The sequence below is a fragment of the Sorex araneus genome, chromosome 5 (assembly GCF_027595985.1).
Source record: "Sorex araneus isolate mSorAra2 chromosome 5, mSorAra2.pri, whole genome shotgun sequence".
Classification (NCBI taxonomy): Eukaryota; Metazoa; Chordata; class Mammalia; order Eulipotyphla; family Soricidae; genus Sorex; species Sorex araneus.
In genome coordinates, this window is record NC_073306.1 from 57424177 (window position 1) to 57440184 (window position 16008).

Genomic DNA, 16008 nt, shown 5'->3' on the forward strand with positions numbered 1-16008 from the left:
TTTTTCTCGAGGCAACTCCACCTATTCCTCTGAGTCTCATCTGATCTACTTACTGTACCCCTCACGGAATTACGAACTTTCTTTAAATTTTCACTCGATTGGGATCGGAGCGATAGTACAGCAGGTAGGGTATTTGCCTTGCACGCGGCCGACCCGCGTTCAATCCCCGGCATCCCATATGGTCCCCCAGGCACCGCCAGGAGTGATTCCTGAGTACAGAGCCAGGAGTCACCCCTGAGCATCCCTGGGTGTGACCCAAAAGACAAACCTTACCAGGCTGGGGCACAGCCAAAGCATGCAGGAGGCTCAGGTTCGATCCCTGGAGCCCCAAGCTGGGAGTGACTCCCAAGCACAGAGGTGAGAGTAGCTCCCAAGCACCACTAAGTGTGGGCTCCCCCCGCACACACAAAAAAAACAAAAACCCAGTCATTTACTTTTACGCTCAGGGATCATTCCTGGTGGGGCTGGGGGGCCGTAAGGGCTGGCGGCACTCGCGTCAGCCGCCTGTAGGCAAGGGCCCCACCCACTGTGCTACCCACTGTGCCCGCCCTCCCACTCCGAACAGTCTAACCTCACGCCCGTAACTGTCATGCTGAAGCATGCGCCGGGATCACCTGCGGCCAGTTACAGACCAGGCGGCAGGGGGCTCAGATGAGCTCACACCCCACCTCCAACGTGCTTCTTTCCTGCCGGGAAGTCACACTTGGCAGTGCTGGGGGACCAGGCGGTGCAGGGGCTCGGGCCCAGGCTCCTGCATGAAAGTGTGCGCCCCACCCCTGGAGCCCTCTCCCCCGCCCCAGTGCCGTGCCCCATTAGTAGTCCATGTGCCACGACTCCACCAGACAGTATCCGTCAGCATTTCTCTTGTTTGTCTTGTTTTGGGGCCACACCCAGTGATGCTCAGGAGACCCAAGGGGATGCCAGGGATCAAACCGGGTCGGCCCTGTGTGAGGCAACCTCCCTCCCCGCTGTACTAGCTCTCCAGCTGCCTCTGCAATTCTGATACCTATCTCCCTTCTGTTTCAGGGTCAGAGCCAGCGGAGCCCAGGGGCATCTCCAGCACGTTCCTGGGGTGCAGCTGCTCCCAGGGGTGCTCAGGGAAGTGCAAGCCGCCGAGGACTGGAACCCTCCCCCCACCTCTGAACTGGGCCCCATCGTGCCTGCCTGGTGGCACCAGGGTGGGGAAGGATCCATGTGACTTCTTCCGAACGCCTGGGACAGCCCTGGCCCCTGGGGCCGGCAAGGGGCGGTACCTGGTAGCAGGGCTCACAGAGGGGCCGCCCGTCCTTCTGGAAGAAGAGCTGCCCAGCCAGCTGGTAGTGGCAAGTGCGGCAGGTGAAACACTGGACGTGGTACTGCCGCTTCATGGCCTCCACGGCCAGCTCCTGGGGGGACACGGTCTTGTGGCAGAAGGCGCAGATGTCTGCAGAGGTAGAGACACAGGCCGGGTGGGGTGCTGCTGCAAGCACCCCCTACCTGATGTGCGATGCCCCGAGTGGACAATGTGTGAGCACTTCGAGTGTGGGGCTGGAACACTGGGTGCCTGCAACTACACTAGCAGCACTGGGAACCAGAGTGCCTACAGAAACTGAAATTTAAAAAATAAAACAAGGGCTGGAGCGATAGCACAGCAGGCAGGGTATTTGCCTTGCATGCAGCCGACCCGGGTTTGGTTCCCAGCATCCCATGTGGTCCCCTGAGCACCGCCGGGGGTAATTCCTGAGTGCAGAGCCAGAACTAACCCCTGTGCCTTGCTGGGTGTGACCCAAAAAGCAAAAAATAAAAAGTAAAAAGTAAAAAATAAAGGGGCCAGAGCAATAGTACAGGGCATGGGGTGCTGGCCTGGCACGCGGCTGACCTGAGTTTGATCCCTGGTATCCCATTTGGCCCCTGGAGCCTGCCAGGAGTAAGCCCTGAGCTGGTGTGGCCCACAGAACAAAAGTTAAAACACAAAAAAAGCAAGAGCACTCTAGTTAGGGGTGCACACAACCACCAATTTTCACATCATCAACAAAGGAAATGGTGTGGGGGTGGGGGGAGTGTGAACTTTTTTTTTTAAGCTTTTTTGGTCACACCCAGCGATACACAGGGGTTATTCCTGGCTCTGCACTCAGGAATTACTCCTGGCGGTGCTCAGAGGACCATATGGGATGCTGGGATTTGAACCCGGGTTGGCCGCTTACAAGGCAAACGCCCTACCCGCTGTGCTATCGCTCCAGCCCCGGGAGTGTGAACTTTTAAGTAATAAAAACAGGGCCAGAGAGCTGTCACTGTCACTGTTAATCCGTTGCTCATCGATTTGCTCGAGTGGGCACCAGTAACGTCTCTCATTGTGAGACTTGTTACTGTTTTTGGCATATCCAATAGACACGGGAAGCTTGCCAGGCTCTGCCGTGCGAGCTCGATACTCTCAGTAGCTTGCCGAGCTCTCCGAGAGGGACAGAGGAATGGAACATGGGTCATCCACGTGAAAGGCGAACGCCCTACCGCTGTGCTATCGCTCCAGCCCGGCCAGAGAGCTAGTCGAGGGATAAGGCACTTGCCTTGCATGCAGCTGACCCTGATTTGACCCCTGAAGCCCCAGATGGTTCCCCAAATCCTTTTTAGAAATGATTTCTGAGCACAGAGTCAAGAGTAAGCCCTGAGCACTGTCAGGTATGGTTTTGCAACCCCCAAAATAAAATAGAATGATGACTTAATATAGCAGCAACAGTACAGCAGGTAAGGTGTTTGCCTTGCATGGCCAACCAGGGTTCAACCCCTCATGCCACATGGTTCCCAAGGCATTGCCAGGAGTAATTCCTGAGTGTAGAGCCAAGAAGTAAACTGAGCATCTCCAGGTGTGGCCAAAAAACCAAAAATTAATTAATCAAAAAATACTACTGTAAACTATGATACCTCAAAGCTCATAAATAAAAAATGCAAAACTTTCAAAAATAGAACAAAAATCCACAGGTATTTCATAGCATATGCTTTTTCTTTAAACAATCAGGATATACACACACACACACACACACACACACATATATGGGGGGTTGGGGTCAGGGTACACCTAATGGTATTCAGGGCTTACTTCTGGCTCTGTGCTCAGGAGTCACCCCTCTGGAATTTGGAGGACCATATGAGGTGCCAGGAATTGAACCCACGTACAGGGAGTGCACCTTGTCTACTATGCTATCTCTTCAATCCCTCAGCTTATAATTTTTTAATTTTTTTTTTTTTTTTTTGCTTTTTGGGTCTCACCCGGCGATGCACAGGGGTTATTCCTGGCTTTGCGCTCAGGAGTTACTCCTGGCGGTGCTCAGGGGACCATATGGGATGCTGGGGATCGAACCCGGGTCGGCCGAGTGCAAGGCAAACGCCCTACCCGCTGTGCTATCGCTCCAGCCCCAGCTTATAATTTTTTTAAAATGGAAAAGGTTAGGGGCTGGAGTGATAGCACAGCGGGTAGGGCGTTTGCCTTGCACGCGGCCGACCCGGGTTCGATTCCCAGCATCCCATATGGTCCCCTGAGCACCGCCAGGGGTAATTCCTGAGTGCAGAGCCAGGAGTGACCCTTGTGCATCGCCAGGTGTGACCCAAAAAGCAAAAAATAAAAAAAATAAAAAAAAATAAAATGGAAAAGGTTAAGGCAAGGAACAGAGAACTGGGACTGGGGTGATAGTGACACAGCAGAGAAGGTGTTTGCTTTGCATGTGGCCAACCTGGCTTCAGTCCTTGGCACCTCATATGGTCCTCTGAGCACTGCTAGGAGTAAGCCCTGAGCATAATCACGTGTGGCCCAAAAACCGAGAGAGAGAGAGAGAAAGAGAGAGAGAGAAGAAAGAGAGAGAAAGAGGGAGAGAGAGAAGGCGGGAGAGAGAAAGAAGAGAGAAAAAGACGGAGAGAAGGATGCATGGTGGGAGAAAGAGAAGAGAGAAAAGGAGGAACAGAGAGAGGGAGGGGGAGAGAGGAGAGAGAAGGAGGGATGGAGAAAAAAGAGAAAAGGAGGGAGAGAGATAGAAGGAGGAAGAGAGCAGGGAGAGAAAAAAGGAGAGAAAATGAGGCAGAGAGAGAAAAGGGGGAGAGAGAGGGGGGAGAGATAGAGAGGAGAGAGGAGAGAGAGGGAGGGAGAGAGAGAGGGAGACAGAGAGAGAAGGCAGAGATAACTGACATGCAGCTCTGAATCAGGGCAGATACTGGTGGCTGGTGTCTCTACTTTCCTGCTTCCCTCCTGGAGGCCTCTGGCAGCCCCTCAGTCCCCAGGGACCCCCGGGACCCCATCCCGTGCTTTGTCCGTACCTGTGGATGTCTCCTTCTCAGGCCAGTTGACAGCTTCCTCTGGGGGAGGGGGCAGCTCCACGTTAGTGGGCCTGAGGTGACTGGGTGGAGGCCGGAGGGGTGGTCCCTCGGCCAGGGGCTGTGGGGACACAGAGGGGCAAGAGAGAAGTTGATTCATGAGGTTCCCCCCAACACCCTCTCAGCTCTGCTCTGACACGGGGGGCACCGGCACCGGTAGCCTCCCCGCGTGAGGTCGGATGAGGAAGGAAGGCAGCAGAGAAGCAAGGGGGGGCCAAAGTCACTCACAGGAAGGACAGCTGGACCCAAGGCCTGCGGCCAATCAAAGCCTTCTTCCCTTTGCTACTGGCAAGGAATTGTCTAGAATCAGATTTTTCCCTTGGCTGAGAACTTTCTACAGGGGCCTCTGAGATTGTGTGGTTGTCTGTCTTGGTTCTGTTTTGGGCGCTGGGGATCAAATCCAGGGCCTCATCCACTCAATGTTTGTGCTCGACCCAAGTCACATTCCCAGGGATGGCGTCAGGCGGCTCAGGGCAAGGACTGGGCCGGGACGGGCTGGGGAGTGCTTAGCAGCGGGCTTAGGCTCCGGGTCAAAGGCCTTAGATTAATCCCTGGCACCAAGAAAAAAAATGTGACTTTCTCTTATAAAATCTAAGGAATTTTGGTCAGACACAAAGAAAGGTCTTCTCAGAGATAAAAGGCTATTTGAGGATAACAGGATATAGCGCACCTTCTCCAGGGACCTGGAAATACGCAACTGATGGGGACTGGAGAGATAGCACAGCGGGTAGGGCATTTGCCTTGCATGCAGCCGACCTCGGTTTGATTCCCAGCATCCCATATGGTCCCCTGAGCAATGCCAGGGGTAATTCCTGAGTGCAGAGCCAGGAGTAATGCCTGTGCATCACTGGGTGTGACCCAAAAAGCAAAAAGCAAAAAAAAAAAAAACAAACCCAAAACACATCAAAACACCAACCAACCAACCAATAAAAAACCAACCAAGCAACTGATGTATTTTTTCACTATTATTAGGTGTGTGCGTGGGTATGGGGGAGGGGTTGCAGGGAGTCTTGGACCACACCTGGCAGTGTCTGAGGGACCATATGTGGTGCCAGGAATGGAACCATGATCAGGGCAGGCCAGACAAGTGCCTTCATCCCTATACTATCTCCTGGTCCCCCACAACCAATGTCTCACAGTGTGAGGGGGCTTTGGAGAGGGCTGGCTCTGAAAGTGGGCACCCTCCCTCCAGGCTTGAGCCCCTACAGTTCCAGATTCCCCCCACCCACCCGGAAGTGCTTCTTCCGGGACCACAGCGTTGGCCGTACCTGGGGTGGGGGTGGGGGCAGGTGCAGCTGCTCCAAGTCTGAAACAAGGGACGCCTCCACTGGGGCCAGGGGCACCTCGTCAGGAGGCAGGTATGCCTGAGGGGGTGGCGGTGGAGGTGGGGGGAGGTCCAGGTCGGGGAGCACATCCGCAGCATCCAGGAGAGGGGGTGGCGGGCAACATCCTGCAACAAGAACGGGGACAGGGTTGGCCGAAAAATTCTCTGAGGGGCGCAGGGGACACTGCTCAGCCAGAAGGCCACCCAGAGGGGTGGCTGTGGGCTCAGGGCCAGGACCACCCAGACCTCTGGGTTCCATCTCTCACTCCACTGTGTGTCTTTAGCCAAAGGCTAAATGTCTCCGGGGCCGGAGTGACAGTACAGCAGGTAGGACATTAGCCTTGCACACAGCTGACCTGGGATCGACCCCCAGCATCCCACATGGTCCCTCCATGCACAGCCAGAAGTAATTCCTTCCTGAGTGCAGAGCCAGGAGTAACCCCTGAGCACTGCCAGGTGGTGACCCCAAAAGCCAACAAAACAAAATAAAGTCTCTGAAGAGTCTTTGCCTGCTGAGTTGGGGATGCCAGCCAGCCAAGCGCTCAGGATTGTGGTGGGGATGAAATTATGACGCAGGCAAGGGATCCTTTTTGTTTGAGGTGCACCCGGAAGTGCTCAGGGTTCACCTCTCACTCCGTGCATGAGGGCCATGTCTAGTGGTGCTCACGGGACCAAGTAATGCCGGGGGTCAAACCCAGGCCTCCTGCAAGCAAAGCATATGCTCCATGAGCCACCTGCTGGCCCCAAAAAGAGATTTTGAGCATTGTGGATGGCATATGGCATGGGGTTGGCTCATACCAAGAAGTACCAGGTGAGTTACTAGACTTACTATGAAGAAAAGAATATAAAATATCCCATTAGTAGCTTTATGATTACAGGATAAAATAATCATTCTTATGTATTGTGTCGTAGAATAGATATTACTTAAAATTATGTATGTATATTTATGTTGGCGGGTGGCAGTGCTCAGGGCTTACTCCTAGCTCTGTGCTCACAAGTCACTTGTCATTTCTGGCCATGCTTAGGGAACTATACGCAGTGCTAGAGATCAAAGCAGGGTCTGCCACGTGCAATGCAAGAACCCTCACCCCTGTACTCTCTCTCTCTAACCCCCAAACTAATACTTTTGTTTTTGTTTTTTTGGTTTTTGAGCCACACTTGGTGATGCTCAGGGTTTACTTCAGGCCCTGCACTCAAGAATTACTCCTGGCGCTGCTCAGGGGACCATATGGGACGCCAAGGACCAAATCCAGGTCAGCCACATGCAAGACAAATGCCCTACTATCTCCCGGCCCCATCTTTGTCTCTCTTTTTTTTTTTTTAAGTGTGACGCTAGGAGAACTGAAATTACACAAGTAGCTTCTACTTGTGACTCACACTATTTTTATCAGCCAGTGGCAGTATAGACTATTTGACTCCAGATTCCAAGGTTAACCATCTCATCAAATTCTCCTCATTTTACAGATGAAGAAAGGTCAAATATTTCACTGATGATACAGTTCAAAAGATGGACAAGATGTAATAGAAACCATTCGTTCCACTGCAATCCAACAGCTAAAGGGCATTTTTATGACAATCATGGAAAATCAACTGTGGATAAAGTATTAGATAATTATAAAGCATTCTTGTTGATTTTGCGAGGCACTGTTTTGCCATTGTGGTTAGGTAAGAAAATGGCCATATTTAGAGATGCACTCTGAAAAATGTGGGGCCGAAAGACCTAAGTAGTGATGTTTGCTTCTAACTATTTCACAAGGAGTCAAAGAGATAGGGTAGGGATTAAGGAGTTTGTCTTGGGGGCTGAAGAGATAGTAGAGCGGGGAGAGAGCCTGCCTTGCATGCACCCAATCTGGGTTAAATCCCCTGAGCACTACCAGGAGTAATCCTGAACCAGGAGTAATTCTGAGCATCACCAGGCATAGCACAAAAAAAAAAAAAAAGTTTGTCTTGCACATGGCTGACCCGGGTTTGATCCTCAGCATGGTATATGGCACCCCAAGCACTGCCATTATACGGTCTCCCTGAGCACTGCCAGGAGTAATCTCTAAGCACAGTACCAGGAGAAGGCCCTAAGTACTACCAGGTATGGCCCCAAAGCCAACAAATAAATAAATACTTCACAAGGAGTGGGGCAGGGAAATGGCCCAAAGGACTGGAGAGCACGATTTGCGTGTGGGAGCCCGAGTCCCTGGCACTGCACGTTCTCCTGAGCACTGCCAGGACTAGGACCAAGCTCTACCAGGAGTGGTTCCAAAACAAAACAGAAGAATGAAAAAAAAAACTGCAAAAATTAATAATAAATTCATGGTGCTGGAGAGACAACACAGGGGTAAAGGCACTTGCGTTGCATATGGGTGAGCCTGTTTCAATTCCTGGCACTGCATATGGAGCCCCAAGCAACGCCGGAAGTGACCCATAAGCACAGAGCCAGGGGCAAGCCTTGAGTACAGTTAGGTGCACCCCCTCATAGCCCTTTCCCCCCAAAAAAAACACTTCATAAAATAGAGGAGACAGAGAGATAGTTCAGAGGACTGGAGTATTTGCTTTGCATGGAGGAGCTCTGGACTAGAAACCTGGCACTGTGTGGTCCCCTAGCACTGGGCACTGGTTGTGGCCCCAAAGCAAAACAAAATAAAAAGTTAATAAAACCAGACTATTAGTCACCAGTATTTAGGGCCTGGGATGGAGTTCAGTGAATACTTCGCATGTGTGAGGCCCTGGGTTTGGTCCCCAGCATGCATGTCCGTGTGCTCGAAAACATGCGCACACACGCGCACACACACACACACACACATACACACAACCACCACCGAAGAAGGGCATATATAAAATAAATGTGGCAGATTCTTCATATCTGTGACACTGGACAGGAAATACACAGATTTCCTTGACCTGCTTCCCGCCCTCCCCGACATCTATAGACGTCTGAGAGCTCCATTAGAAAGAAAATCAGGGACGGGAGCTTGTCTTGGGGGCTGGTGAGAGTACAGCAGGTTGTTCAGGTTCGATCCCCAAGCACCTCCAGGAGTGATTCCTGAGTGCAGAGCCAGGAGTAAGCCCTGAGCACCACCACGTGTGGTCCAAAATCAAAAGCGACAACAACAACAACAACAAAAAAAAAACAGAAAAAACAAACAAACAAAAAAACCTGAAAAATCAAATTGCAAACACACAAGAAAAATGGGCAGAGGACCAATTTCATTATTAGCACAGCTAATTCCTGTTCCGGGAAACTGAGGGAGAAAGAAGCCTTTGGTCCCATTCCTTGGTCTCCAGCACTTCCTCCTGAATGGCGGCCCTGGGGGAGAAGGGGGGGGGTGACCTAGCTCCGACCTCCCGGGCTGGACCCTCCTCGGGATCCCTGACACTCAAACCCTCCAGCTGTGCCAGTGAGGGGCTATTCAGCTGCTTCCAGAGAGGCACAGAGCGGGGCTGTGGGGCACCCAGGAAACCCCGCCCCCTGTCCCACCCAGGCCCCCAGAGGAGGAGGCACTCTGGGCAGGAGGCAGGCTGGGCAGCAGTGAGCTGAGTGCCTGAGACACCCACGGCGGGCAGACCGAGAGGCCGAGACTATGCGTCTGGGGGCCTGGGCTCAGCGCCCAGTGCCCAAGAACTGGCAGGAGCACCTGCCCGGGCTTCAGGTTTCTCACCCATCGAAGACAGACGAGGACCAGGCTTCTCTGCGGAGGGCGGGCAGTGCTGTCCCGGACCTGGGAGCCCCCAGGTGTGGTTCGAGAGGCTTGTGCCAGTGAATGCTAACCTGTGCCAGTCTGTGTCCAGAGCTGGTCTTAGAGAACAGGTGTGTGCCACCGAAGGTCATCAGCTCTGTGGGGATTTGCCCCAGCTGCAGGGGGGAGACCCCTAGGGTGACTGAGGAGGGGTCCTATTTGCCCATTTGTGCCAAAGTGTGCCAGTCAGTGCCAGCTTATGCCAAGTGCGTCGGTTAGCGGCTGGGTCCACTCCCAGAGTTTTTGATTCAGCAGGTTTGGAGAAAGATTCATGTGGTTTTAGTTTTTGTGGGGCTTTTTGTGGGGGGGGGGGGAGAGGAGGGCAGTGTTGGGGCCCTTACTCGGTGGTGCTTTTGTGCTACTCCAAGTTCTGTGCTCAGGAGTTACTCCTGGCTGTGCTCAGGGAACCGTGCAGTGCAGGGGATTGAACACAGGTTAGCCACATGCAAGGCAAACCCTTTAACCCCTGCACGATCTCACTAGTCCACAAATTTAGTTTTTGCAAAATTCTGGGGTGATGCTGATGGTTCCAAGGCCCTAGTTCCTCCATCTCATCCCTTAAAGCCTCTGCACTCTATAGCACTCGTTCTCAAGGGCCTGTTCAGCCTTGAGCATCTGCCATTACCCGAAATCCAGGGAGAAACGCAAATTTCCTGGCCCCAAAAAGACTGAGTCAGAAATAGGGGGAGGGCCCAGCTGGCTGTGTTCAAACAAGCCCCCAGGCCACGCTGATGTGGCCACAGTTTAAGCCAGCTCAGGAAGGAAGGCTGACGTGTGTGAGTCAGGAACCGGATCAGGGCGGGCAGGAGTACTGAGCTGCTCTGCCTCCAGTCTAGACAGCAGGCTGGGAGGGGCGCAGGCCCCGAGGCACCCAGGCACAGGGTCCTGTGCGGAAAGCGGCTGAGCTGAGGGAGGGAGGGCTGGGAGGAGGAGGAGCTTTGGGTTTTTACTTTTGTTTTGTTTTGTTTTTGCTTTTTGGGTCACACCCTGCGATGCTCAGGGGTTCCTCCTGGCTCGGCACTCAGGAATTACTCCTGGCGGTGCTCAGGGGACCATATGGGATGCTGGGAATGGAACCTGGGTTGGCTGCGTGCAAGGCAAACGCCCTACCCGCTGTGCTATCGCTCCAGCCCCAGGTTTTTACTTTATTGTTGGGGCTGGGGAGGGAGGTGGGCCTCTTCTCCCCCCGCCCCGTGCTGGGGAAGCAGGCGATGCCAGGGGTGGAGCCAGGGGATCCACTTGCAGAATCTATACGCCAGCCCTGGGAGGCGTCTCTCCTCCTGAAGCAGCATTTGTAGAGACATTAGGAAGAAAACTGATGAATACGAGAGGTGATGTGTGGGGCCAGAGAGAAGTACAGTGGGGAGGGAGTTTGCCTTGTACTCGGCTGACTCTGAGTGCAGAGCCAGGAGAAAGCCCTGAGCACTGGGAAGAAGAAAAAGATTTGGGCTGGAGCAACAGCACAGCGTGTCAGGCATTTGGGCTGCAAGCGGCAACCTGGGCTGATCCTCGCCTCCCCATACAGTTCCCCTGAGCCCCCCCAGGAGCGATCCCTGTGTGCAGAGCCAAGAGGAAGCCCTGGGTACTGCTGAGTATGGCCCCTAAACAAAGCAACTGTGGCCCTCCCCACCTCTTCCCTCCTGAGTTATTCCTGTGTGATGAAAGCAGATAAAGCAAGATAAATAAGGCAGACAAAAAAGACCCACCACTATAGAACTTTATTATCTGCTCCCGGCAGATAAGCTTCATGCAGATGGCGAGCCCCGTTTCTCTCCCATCTGCCCACGTCTCGCAAAAACACGAGAGGCAAGGAATATACCTAACACTCTCACAAAAAGAGGGGCCGAGGGGCTGGAGTGATAGCACAGTGGATAGGGCGTTTGCCTTGCATGCGGCCAACCTGAGTTCAATTCCCAGCATCCCATATGGTCCCCTGAGCACCACCAGGAGTGATTCCTGAGTGCAGAGCCAGGAGTAATTCCTGTGCATTGCTGGGTGTGACCCAAAAAAGCAAAAAAAAAAAAAAAAAAAAGAGGGGCCGAGGGAGACACCTCCGTGTCCCCACATGGCTACGCCTCGCCACAGCCGTGAAGCCCCTCCCACCCCATCCCTGTTCACAGCTTCGGAAACTGAGGAACAGGGCATAAAACGGCCTGCTACGTCACTCAGCCACGGAGGTGAGTGTAAGTGTCATGGCAGAGGTGAGTGTAAGTGTCATGGCAGACGCCCCATCAATAAATGATGACCGACCCCAGGGCCTGCCCGCCCCCCTCGCCCTGGTACTGCCTGCGGCCCATCTCCCACCCCGTCCTCACCCTCTTACCTCCATTGGGGAGCTGAGCGGACACAGCAGGCACAGCGGCCGTGACTCTGCCAGGGGCTTTCCAGGGGCCAGGCCTGCCTGCTGAGCCAGCCCCGGACGCCCTCTCGGGGCCAGGAGTCTCTCGGGGGAGGCCGGGCCGGGCCTCGCACACCGCCCGCCTCACTTCCACCGCCGCCGCCTCATCTCGGCGCGGGGCCGCCAGCGTGATGAAGACGGACGAGGCCACCCTCCTCTCAGACTTGGCAGCCATGGCCTCGGCTCCTGGTGGGACCGGGGGCAGAATGGGGTTCAGGGTGTGGGGTGCGCTTCCCCTGGACACGGGTGACACTTTTTTCACAGGACAGGAGCAACCGTGCGACTGTGCCCACAGCCCAACCCAGCCAAGGATGGGTCTGGGGACAGGGCAGGTGGCACAGACAGCCCTCGGGTGGGGCACGGCTCCTGGCTGCCCCTTTCCCTGCCCCCGCCAGGAGAGCAAAGGGCAGCTGGGCCCGCCCTGCCACAAACATGCCTCTTCCTCCTCCTCTCAGCCGCCCCAGGAAGGCCCTTCCCGAAGCGTCACCCAGCACAGCCCACTGCGGGCCACACCTGCCCACAGGCCTCGCCCTATCCCACCCGCTTTACCTGGGCTCTGGATCCTCCTGGGAGTAAAGTCCTCTCGGGCCAGGCTCTGCTTCTGGAGGGAACAGCAAGAACTGTCTGCGCGCCAGGCTGGGCCCCAGGAGGTAGAGGGCACGGGAGAGCAGAGCCCAGTCTCACCAGCCCTGACCAGGGCCCGGGCCCTCACGCTGCCTGCCCGTGACTCCGAGATCCTCTCCCCCCCCCCCCCCACTGCCTGTCCCTCTTACAGAGGCAGGAGCGGAGATGGGACGGGAAGCCTCCTGGGCAGGCACACCTTGCCGTGGGCCCAGGATTTGAACCTAGAGTCCGGGCTGGGCTCTTCTCGGGCTCTGCCCACCCAGCCTACCACCAGCCGCTTTTCTCCTCACAGTGCATCAAGTCTTAACTCCACTGCGATCTCACCCTGTCCAGCTAGGAAGGGGTGAAGACCCCAAGGGCATTCGGTCCTGCCTCTTCTCCTGACCCTGCAGAGGCCTTGGGAGAGTAGGGGGAGGATCCTTTTTTTTCTGCCAAGAGCCGTTTGTTCTTCGGGTCACACCCACTGGTGCTCAGGACTTACTCCTGGCTCTGTGCTCAGAGATCACTCCTTGCAGTGTTCTGGGAACCCATTGGGACGCTGGGGATCAACTCAGGTCAGTGCATGCAAGGCCAGTGCCCTACCCACTGTGTTATTGCTCCAAGGGCCATTTGGATTTTTATTACATCTTTTTATTTTTACTTTCTATTTTTTTGCTTTTTGGGTCACACCCGGTGATGCACAGGGGTTACTCCTGGCTCTACACTCAGGAATCACTCCTGGCGGTGCTCAGAGTATCATATGGGATGCTGGGAATCGAACCCGGGTCAGCCATGTAGAAGGCAAACGCCCTACTGGCTGTGCTATCGCTCCCGCCCCGTATAACGTCTTTTGTGGATCATACAATAGAGGCAGACAGGGCGTGGGCAGCCAATGACTAGTACCCTCTGTCCAGTCAAGTGCCAGGGCCACAGCACATGGTGATACACCCATGGGCTGGACAGTCCCCACCCCTCTCTAGAGCATCAATCTTTCTCTTCTTCTTAGAAGACCTCTGTGGCTTTCTACTTCCCTAATTTCGAAGTCCAGGGCTGGAGGGTTAGTTCAATGGGTCAGCACTTGCCTTGCATGCAGCCGACACTGGTTCAATCCCTGGCACTTCATATGTTCCCTGAGTCCCATCAGGAGTGATTCCTGAGTCAGTGCCAGGAGCGAGCTCTAAGCACCCTGAGTATAACCCAATCCCCCCACCAAATTTAAATTTCCTGATATCACCCCCTTTGACTGTCCACCCCAGAAAAGCCCTTTTGTCTTAGCCTCTGAGTAGTCCCACACTCATCTTACCTCTCCTACCCCTCACAGAGTAAATGTCACTCTTTACTCGGAGGATTATTTTGGGAGAGTCCCACTTGGTGGCCCTGGGGCGCTACTCCTATTTCTGTGCTCAGGGATCACGCCCAGGAATGCTCAAGAGACATTGTGCCACCAGGGATCAAACTGGGGCCCCCCAGCTTACTCTTTAAGTCTGTGCTCACCCTTGAATGTATTTTACTTGCTTGTTAGTTTTGTTATTGTTTTGTTTTTGTTTGGGGGCCACACTCAGTGATGCTCAAAGATTACTTCTGGCTCTGCACTCAGGAATCACTTGTAGCAGGGTTCAGGGGACCAATATGGGTGCTGGGGATAGAACCAGGGTTGGCTGCATGCAAAGCAAGAATCCTACCCGCTGTGTCATCACTCAGGCTCTTCCTCAAATTTTTTTTTTCTTTCTGAGTCACACCCGGCGATGCACAGGGGTTACTCTTGGCCCATGCACTTAGGAATAACTCCTGGCGGTGCTCAGGGGACCATATGGGATGCTGGGAGTCGAACCTGGGTCGGCCACTTGCAAGGCAAACGCCCTACCCGCTATGCTATCATTCCAGCCCTCCTCAAAATTTTTTTAAAAAAGCAGTGGAGCTGGGGCTAGAGTGATAGCACAGCTGGTAGGGCGTTTGCCTTGCATACAGATGACCCGGGTTTGATTCCCAGCATCCCAAACGGTCTCCTGAGCACCGCCAGGAGTAATTCCTGAGTGCATGAGCCAGGAGTAACCCCTGTGCATCACTGGGTGTGACTCAAAAAGCCAGAAAAAATAAAAGTAGTGGAGCTGATGGGTAGGGAGAGAGCTTAAAGAGCTGGAGCCTATCCTGGCACACACGGGGTCCTGGGCTTAAGTCACACAACTGTATGATATCCCATCACTTTTGTGGGAGCCTCTGTAAGAGAAAAAAGTAGAAGTGGGTGGGTGGCGTGAGGATCCCAGGGCATGTGTGGTAAAGTAGGAGCCCCACGGCATCACTCATATGCCTCCCTATGTACGCTGAGGTCCAGTCCTTTCAGTGGATGAGAACAACATGACACATGCAGGGGCCAGGGAGAGCTTAAAGGGCTGAGTGCATGCTTCACACAGGGGAGGGCCAAGTTAGATCCCTTGCCGTGCACGGTACGCCAGCATCTCCGGGGGTGACCCTTGAGCACGGAGCCAGGAGGAAGCCCTGAGCACAGCCTCCAAAAATGTACAGCTTATGGAATCAGAGTGATAGCACAGTGGGTAGGGCACATGCTTTGCATGCAGCTGACCTGGGTTCAATCCCCAGCATCCCGTATGGTTTTCCTGAGCTGCCAAGGATGATCCCTGAGTGCAGAGACAGGAAGAAACCCTGAGCACCGCTGGGTGTGAGTCCCCCTCCAAAAAAATTGCATAGCTTCATCTGAATAAAATGGATCTTCTGAATGAGAAACCCACATACAAAGAAAGCTTTTGGGTTCTCTAAAAGTCCGCTCTCTTATAAGTGATCTTTGGAAGTATGTATGCTTATACTGGCTGCCACAGTCTTTGGTTTTAAACTTTAAGAATCTATTTTTGTACATGCTTTTGAGAGTGCGTCTGAGATTTCAATTAAAGAAACAGCAACATCCATGCTCACTGATACAGCGTTTGCTGGGTGCTAACTATTTTCTGGGCTTCAAAACTTCCCTAATCCTAACATGGATTATTAAGCAGATGCCTTGCAGGCAAGCCATTGTGCCATGTTCAGAGAATAGAAGCTAAGGAACAGAAAACGAAGCTAGCTATTTATGTTAAGTATAGCTTCTAAAAAGAAGGTAGCAAGAGTTCAACTTTCCTAAAGCATCTTTTCTAACTACTTTCACATCTATTTGACATCTGTATCCTTGATGATTCTTTCTGATCCATTCTGGATTTTTTAAAAAATAAACATGAAAAGCACCTTAAAAAAAAAAAAAAAAAAAAAAAACTTCCCTAATCCTCAACTCAGTTCACTCTGTCCCTGCTTTACAGATAGCACATGAGGCCACACCTGAGGATGCTCGGGACTGGAATTGACTGCACACAGCCAAGTGCCTTCATCTCTGTACTATCCGGCCCCAACAAGAGATTCATTCATGAAGAGACTGTTCCATGGCAGACTCATTATTTTTTTCTTTGTTTTGGAGGTCATGCCCAGTGCTGCTCAGGGATCACTCCTGGCAGGGCTCAGGAGACCATATGGGATGCCAGGGATCAAACCTGGATCAGCTATGTGCAAAGCAAGTGCCCTGCCCACTGTACTATGGCTCAGGTTCCCATGGCAGACTCGACTGAAGTTCCACCTGG

General features: G+C 53.4%; 1 protein-coding gene across 3 annotated transcripts in view; it reads right to left on the reverse strand.

The window, feature by feature from the left end:
* FBLIM1 (filamin binding LIM protein 1) overlaps positions 1-16008 on the reverse strand; it is a 29082-nt gene that overhangs the window by 10365 nt on the left and 2709 nt on the right. For 2 of the 3 annotated variants that reach the window (XM_055139191.1, XM_055139190.1), the window contains exons 2-6: positions 12338-12389; positions 11714-11974; positions 5607-5788; positions 4282-4399; positions 1254-1423 (exon numbers count right to left, since the gene is read on the reverse strand). In XM_055139191.1, the coding sequence (XP_054995166.1) occupies positions 1254-1423; positions 4282-4399; positions 5607-5788; positions 11714-11963 (720 nt within the window). In that variant the 5' untranslated portion in view covers positions 11964-11974; positions 12338-12389. The remainder of the gene's footprint in view (positions 1-1253; positions 1424-4281; positions 4400-5606; positions 5789-11713; positions 11975-12337; positions 12390-16008) is intronic. The other variant, XM_055139192.1, reaches the window with a different exon arrangement.